The 6,627-nt window shown below is 46.1% G+C and overlaps 1 protein-coding gene across 1 annotated transcript; it reads left to right on the top strand.

Moving 5' to 3' along the window:
* LOC124150977 (FMRFamide receptor-like) lies at window positions 1-4,033 on the top strand. The gene is made up of 2 exons (XM_046523189.2): window positions 1-356; window positions 2,589-4,033. Exon 2 carries the CDS (start codon window positions 2,730-2,732, stop codon window positions 3,912-3,914), a length of 1,185 nt encoding a protein of 394 aa, XP_046379145.1. The 5' UTR covers window positions 1-356; window positions 2,589-2,729; the 3' UTR covers window positions 3,915-4,033.
* The last annotated feature ends 2,594 nt before the right edge of the window (window positions 4,034-6,627 follow it).

Below are 6,627 nucleotides of genomic sequence, written 5' to 3'. Positions count from 1 at the left end.
GACTGTCATCGTTGGAACTATAACAGGCCAAGACAAACACAGAGCACTATTTCACGTGCGCTGCACGTGCCGGATCCAATCGTTTGCTCTCTTCCATTTGCTCGGCAGCAGACGACTTCAAGAACTTGAGCAAACATTAGCAACAGGCTTTTATTGCGAGACATATGCCCATTTGATTGGCTGACACGACGGATAAGTGGCCTCGATTACAATATGATGGGCTGTCAATGCCATCTGTAAATCAGAGTCTGCGGTATTCGTGAAGCCGATCTGGTGATATAAGCTGAGCGCGATCTCTGTCCACCATCACACTCCAGGGAGACACTACGTGCCACGACGGATACAGCAGAGCTGCGGTAGGTACCGTTTCATCATCTTGCCTTACAGAGAGACCTTAGTCCCTGGAATCCTAAACATTTTTCATCATTTGATGAAAATATCGGAGCTGTGGGGTAGCCTCGTGGTAAGAGCATTCGCTCGTCACGCCAAAGACTCGGCTTCGATTCCCCACATGGGTACAATGTGAGAAGGCAATATCTGATGTCCCGGTAGTGATATTGCTTGAATGTTGCTAAAAGCGGTGTAAAACCATACTCACTCACTGCTAAAAAGTCAAAGGTGACCCAATTCGCTGTGCAGAGTTGCGTCCCTAAGGCATACCGCGATCCTATGTTCGTGAGTTCGAATCCTATATTCGTTTTGGGTACCGTTCCACATGTACACAGTGATCTAACGCTGCGACTATCGTTAAGATCGTTAAGTTAAGATCGTCTTTTAATGGACGTTGGAATGAGGCTCTGGGCCCACTTGCACAAAGCGATCTTAGCGCTACGACTATTGTAAGCCTATGTTAAAGTATGGGAGTTACGATCATCTTAGTGCTAAGATCGCTTTGTGCAAGTGGGCCCAGGTGTGAGAACGGGTCAACGTCTGTGGGCACACCTTAGCCGAATTCCACGTAAACGTTGAGACAACGATTGATGTAGTGTACCCTTATATACAATGACACCGACCAAATCAATTACAGATATTAGGGCTCATTACACTCACAATACAGTTATTTACCGCTTCATCAGCACAAAATCTCATCTCCTTCCGCGACCATGTTTATTTAGCGATAAGGCTTTTACTCGCTTGTGGGAGCCAATATTTTGAAGTGGGTCCTCTTTTGGAATTGCAGATATGGACAGTGGTTCCCTTCCTATTGCGATGTTGAAGGGTGAATCAAAGTCCCACAAACCGCTTAACTAAATCGTTTAACGATTGACAAATGATAAATCGTACAATATTATGTTTATTTCTGGTTTCTGAGCAGGAAACAAAGACTATTTCGTAACGATAGCTCATCACTTTCACCTGTTCTTTGACCTTGAATCCCATATGCAAACACGCAGCAATATGGTCCGTGTCAGCAGGATCCAGATGTCTGATTAACTAAATGCTACTTTTAACTTTCAGGGGCCGTCCGTTCGACATTTTGATATTCTCCGTATGTCTGAAAATTGGTCTGTCCCTCCATCCTCTTAACCTTGGCACGTGTGCTATCCATTAATAGTGTCAGACCGTCATGACGTCATGATATGACTGGAAAAATGCTAAAATCTCACTCACTCACTCACTTAACTGGACCGTCTCCGTGGTCTAGTGGATAGAGTATCTGCCTGGAGAACGGAAGATCAGTTGTTCGATCCCCGTTCGCGTCACACCCAAAGACGTTAAAAGATGGTACCTATTGTTACTCTACCAGTCGCTCAGCATCAGTGGGCTATCCATGTTACACTGTCGAATGATCTCAATGATCTCGGTGGGGTAGCCTAGTGGTTAAAGCGTTTGCTCGTAAGGTCGAAGACCTAGGTTCAATTCCCCACACGGGTACAATGTGTGAAGCCCATTTCTGGTGTCCCCCGCCATGATATTGCTGGAATATTGCAAAAAGTGGCGTAAAACCGTACTCACTCTCACTCACTCACACAAACTGCCGCAATGGGCTAGCACTATAAAACCGGCATTAGTCAAACAACATAAACTGGTTCAGCTGGATATAGGTTTGATTGCCGTATTAACCCTGATATAAGTGATATATGTGACTTGCACATGCTGACACTGTATCTTTTACACGTCATGACTTGTTGTGAGGGGGCATGACTTCTAAGGCGCCGCGATTCGCTGTGCAGAGTTGCGTCCCTTGGGCACGCCAAAAACCTGTGACTGTGGGTTCGAATCCCGGTTCGCCCCGATTATGTTTCCCCACATTAAGCTGACACGCCGCGATATAAGTGGAATACTGTTAAAAGCGGCGTTAAACCCAACGAACTCACTCATGACTTGTGACGAGTGAGTACATTGTTTACGCCGGATTAGCAAAATTCCAGTAATAACACGGCTAGGGGACACTAGAAATGGGCTTCAAACATTGCATTCATATCGACGCGAGTGAACGCTTTAACCACACGTCTCTACCTTACCGCTTTCCTGACGGTCTGTTGTGGGGTATTTTTGTGTAAGCACATGCACACTAAGACGTAGGGTCATTCTGAGGCTAAACATACCAACCTCCAAGATTACTTATTGGTTCCAATGTGTTGCAGATTCAGGAAGTGACGTCATAGTGTCGGACCATCTGAATATTGCGCCAGTACAGACGCGTGACTTCAACGCGCCAACAGCTTCATCGTTTACGACCTGCTTCTGGTCCGACGTGGACGAATGTGACGCCTGTAAACGACGGAATGTATGGAGAGAGCTGGAGCATGCGCTCGTTTTTATCGGACATGCTCGGAAACGTGACAGGACGTATCCTCGACATATCGCCCCAAACAGAAGAGAATGACACAGATTTGGGCAAAACGATAATACGAGACGAAATCTGGACAGGCAGAGTTGCGATAAACGGCATTGGCGGAACGACGATTGCCTTATTTGGTCTTGTAGCAAATGCAATGTCAATTGTAGTCCTGTCTCGATACAAACAAAAGTCGTCTGCTCCACTGTTGCTGATCCTGCTGGCCGTGTGCGACTCCCTGTTGCTAGGGTCGGAGTTGGTCCTGGAGACACTCGCCACTCTGGCTAGCGGCAAGGTAATCTCGGCCTCGTACATCGACTGGCTGACACCAGGTTACGTCATCTTTTTCCACGTCCCGTTCATCGCCCAGACAGGAACAACGTACATGACCGTCCTCATCACTGTAGAACGCTACATCGCCGTCGTCAAGCCGTTCCTGGCGTCGCGGTTGTGCAGCAGATCGGCTGCATGGAAAGCTAGTGCGGTTATCTTGGTATGGAGCGTCGTGTATCACACACCCAAGTATCTGGCTTACACGTCTTATGAACAATACCAGGCCGATACCAATTCCACAAAACTCATCTTCAACAGAACCGACTTTGGAAATGGGTTTTTCTTTAATGAAGTGTTTATGGTATGGATAAATTTCACACTTGAGTTTTTTGTCCCATTCTCAATCCTTGTTGTCCTCAACGTCTTGCTTATAAGGGCTCTAAAGAAGAGCAAGAGCTTCGAGGTCAGCCGAGTTGGTGCTAGGGCGCGGAAAGGACAGCGTCTCACTGCCATGGTGTTGGCTGTGACCACTTTGTTCTTCTTCTGCGAGTTGTTTTCCGTCACGTCCATCATAATGATTCGCGGCCTCAACCAATACAGCGAGTGTTCCGTCTTCTGCAACAACTTCCTTGCCCTCGCGGACACCATGGTGATCGTAAACTCCGCCTCAAATTTCGTCCTCTATTGTGCCGTCGGGAAGAAGTTCAGGGATATATTCCTGCAGATGTTTTGCCGGATGCCGTTGAGGAAGTCGCGTTCTTCGTCAAGTAACTCCAACAACACTCGTAGTACGTCACAGGGCCATTCCAAAATGATAAGCATGACGAAGATGGATCGTCGGGACGTGCTGTCAAATTAATGCCTAATATGGCCTCATGAAGACTCGGACACTGCAACAGGTTTATTCCATTGAGTGAGTTGATGTGGCTTTAATCTATGCTTAGCAATAAAACAACCGTGTGAAGGCGACTAAAACAACTGGAGGTGTCTGTTTTTGTGTAAGAAACACTGGGATCAGCGACCGTCAATGAACAGGTACTAACAGGGGGATTGTGTACAGATGCGGGATTGATCTTCACACTGTCATCAAACATCTAACCAATTTCTATTGCGTCGAAAGGGGAACGGGATGTCCTGTTGTCTATAAAAGACGCCGCAATTATATGTGCAGACTTGCGTCCCTTGGTCACACCAGACACCTGTGATCGTGGGTTCGCCCTGATTATTTTTCTTGGTTTGTCAGCACCAAACCCATGCTCGCGGTAAAGTGGTAAACATCTGAGACATGCATCATGTCTAGCTTTCCTCCCACATTGAGCTGACACGCCAGAAGGGGGACCTGAAGTGACGCAAGTCTTAGACGTTTACCACTTTGGTGAATCGGGTATGGTGCTGACAAACCTAGAAACATAATAGGGGCGAACAGGGATTCGAACCCACGATCATTGGTTCCTGGGCAACCCTTTGACCTTAAGGAGACGTCTGACTTTTGGGCTCTGTGTATCAACTCAAGTCTAGTCTGTTTTGGTATTTCTCAACTTGGGTACTTTCAATGTATGCGTGCGTGCGTGCGTTCCGCACTCAGCAATATTCAAGTTATATGACAGCGGCCTGTAATTCAGACAATCCAGACATAATATTGTGACCAACGACACAACAACCAAGTCACCGAACCTGACCACCCGATCCACTAAGTCGCCTTCTTCGTACCTGGAATACCCTCGGGATTTCAATAATAAGAGACAGCTTTAGCCCAATAACCTAGCTTAACCCCATCCACAAATAACTGTCCTTCCTTGAACACACAAAATGCAGAGTCGGAAGACATCACGAAATACAAAACAAAAACACAATTAATATTTTCCATTCTGTTAGAGAAAATACAAACACGATTCAATCAACGTAACATTAAAATACAGCCATGACGTCATTATTTTTTTCAACTTAGGGTTATCTGTAACAAATTAACAGTAACCTACTGACCTACTTTCTGCAAGGCAAATGTTAAGATCATGCATCTATTGTATTGTGAATGCGCTGGCTTCAACGATCAAATAGCGCATAAAGCACGTGGAGCACGGTCAAACAGAATAGGTCCCCATCATTCCATGCTGTTTGTTGTAAGAGTCGACTAAAATGGGGATCAGGTGAGTTGCAGTGCATGCCTTCAGTCACTCGTTTCCCTGGTAACCCGGATCATCCCGCCATGACATACACGTACCTGTACACTGCTGACTCGTGCTCGGCATTTAAAGACCAAGGATCATAATCAGGGGAACCCGGGAACTATGAAGTGAGTGAGTGTTGTTTAACGCCTCACTCAGCCAATATCCCAGCTACATGACGGAGGTCTGTAAATAATCGAATCCAGTGACATGGGAATCGACCTACGCAACCTGGAAATTGAGCTCAACGTCGCGTCCAAGATTAAGATTATTGCACTAATACGTGTGTGTGTGTGTGTGTGTGTGTGTGTGTGTGTGTGTCCGCTTGTACTTGTCCGGACTAATGCCGATTTGGTAGTCCTAGCCCGCTGAGATACCATGCCGCAGTATAACATGAACATTTGTGTGTTCTTTAATGCCGTACTCAGTAATATTCCAGCTATATGACGGCGGTCCTTTAAATAATCGAGTCTGGACCAGACAAACAGTCATTGATGTCATGAACATCGATCCACGCAATTGGGATACCATGACATGCATCAACCAAGTCAGCGAGCCAGACCACCCGATCCCGAGCATAGTCGCCTATTGTGGCAAGCATGGGTTGCTGGAGACTGCTATTCTAACCCGGATCTTATAAACACCCCACTCAGACAGTTTTCTGACTCCGAGCCGAACAGTCCTTGTTTCAGCCCCTTAATGCCGGGCGCCAGGCTAACAACAAGTACCATATTTAAACGTCTTTTGGTATGACACGGCCGAGGATCGAATCCCGGACCTTCAGCTCTCCTGGCGGAGCTCTACCACTAGACCACGGAGGCGGTCCTGTACGCAACTGAGATACACGATGAGCATCAATCAAGTCTACGAGCCCTACCACTCGAAGGGAAAGGGGGGGAGGGTTCAGAGAGTGAGTGATTAACGCCATTTTTAACAGTATTTCCGCTCTGTATATAATGAAATTTAAATGCAGCAAACACAATTTGAAAACATATTAGAAGTTATATATAGTTTATTTGACAACCACCAGCCGATTTGTATCGTACCATGTCCAACGTAATATCAGAGTGACAAGGGGATCCTTGAAAAGCAAATGTGGTATGTTGTAGACATTTTTTCCCCTCCCCACTGAGTGACGATTTTGATATTTTGAACCCCTCCCTTTAAAAAATGCAGGATCCGCAAACGAAAACTTTAACCATTTGACTACACAATCGGCAGCAGGCATTTTATTCTGGATCAAATATTTGATGTCAACGTTTGCAAGTCACAAAGATGTGAGGTGAAATGGGGGTTAACGTCGCGTTTTTTTAAAGACTATTGCACTTATATAGCGACGTGCATGCACGTATGTGTGTATGTGTGTGTGTGTGTGTGGCTACTTGTACTAGTCTGGACTGATGCCGA

Source organism: Haliotis rufescens, unplaced genomic scaffold (assembly GCF_023055435.1).
Source record: "Haliotis rufescens isolate VD_foot unplaced genomic scaffold, xgHalRufe1.0.p SCAF_15, whole genome shotgun sequence".
NCBI classification, from domain to species: domain Eukaryota; kingdom Metazoa; phylum Mollusca; class Gastropoda; order Lepetellida; family Haliotidae; genus Haliotis; species Haliotis rufescens.
The sequence above is the reverse complement of the archived record's forward strand: the minus strand, read 5'-3'. Positions and strand labels throughout refer to the sequence as shown.